This window comes from Hipposideros armiger, unplaced genomic scaffold, assembly GCF_001890085.2.
Source record: "Hipposideros armiger isolate ML-2016 unplaced genomic scaffold, ASM189008v1 scaffold_6, whole genome shotgun sequence".
Taxonomy (NCBI): Eukaryota; Metazoa; Chordata; class Mammalia; order Chiroptera; family Hipposideridae; genus Hipposideros; species Hipposideros armiger.
The window spans coordinates 6,768,660-6,769,510 of record NW_017731356.1 but is presented as its reverse complement, the minus strand read 5'-3'; the positions used below and the strand labels follow the sequence as shown (position 1 = coordinate 6,769,510).

The 851-nt window shown below is 50.4% G+C and overlaps 1 protein-coding gene across 1 annotated transcript in view; it reads left to right on the top strand.

The window, feature by feature from the left end:
• Window positions 1–851, top strand: part of ASTN1 (astrotactin 1) — a 322,407-nt gene that overhangs the window by 247,623 nt on the left and 73,933 nt on the right. The window contains exon 15 of the mRNA XM_019646368.1: window positions 289–477. Within this exon, the coding sequence (XP_019501913.1) occupies window positions 289–477 (189 nt within the window). The remainder of the gene's footprint in view (window positions 1–288; window positions 478–851) is intronic.

The following is an 851-nucleotide window of genomic DNA, read 5'->3' as shown; positions in this document are numbered from 1 at the left end:
AAAAAAAAAAAAAAAGCATTGACTTAAGCAGGGGGTAGATTTTGGCAATGCGCTACCTGACTTGTATGACGTTAACAACAGAGCCAACTGGCTTAAAGAGATCATTCATTTCGGAACTGAAAGGTCTGATTTAGCCAAATGGAAGCGCTCACCTCAGAGTGTCATGCCAGCTCTCCAGCTCCCTCGGGGCCACCCAGGCACTTGCACACTTGCGGCTGACTGGCCTGGGGACCCAGATCCCCACGTTGCAAGTCCTCACGCTTCCTCTTGGGTGATGTTTCTCCACAGCCCTCAGCAATGCTCTCCACTCCCTGGATGGGACTACCTCTCGTGGGGATTTTGTGGCTTTGTTGGACCAGTTTGGCAATCATTACATCCAGGAAGCTATCTACGGCTTTGAGGAGTCCTGTTCTATATGGTACCCAAACAAGCAGGTCCAGCGGCGACTCTGGCTGGAATATGAAGACATCAGCAAAGGTGAGTGACATGCTTATCAACCACTTTCATACCCCATACAAGTACTGGCCACCTCGGTGCAATGCATAGGAACCAAACTTAAGGAGCCTATAGGTGAAGGACTAATTCAGATGCCGCCGTGATGCTCTGTGCCCATCCTGAAAATTGCCAAGGTTTGGCTGCTAAAACCAAATCTCAACGTGGGTGTATCCGGAGGGAGCTTCCTGCAGGATGGTGTCAAGACTGCAGGATGGTGTACGGTCACTGTGTTAGCTGTTACAGACAGTCCTCTACAGGTGTTTACCGGCCACCATGCCTTCTGCTGCCGTAGCCAGGGCAGCATATTACAATGTTCTTATGGAGTGAGGGAGACGGAAGAGAATGTTGCAGTCTCC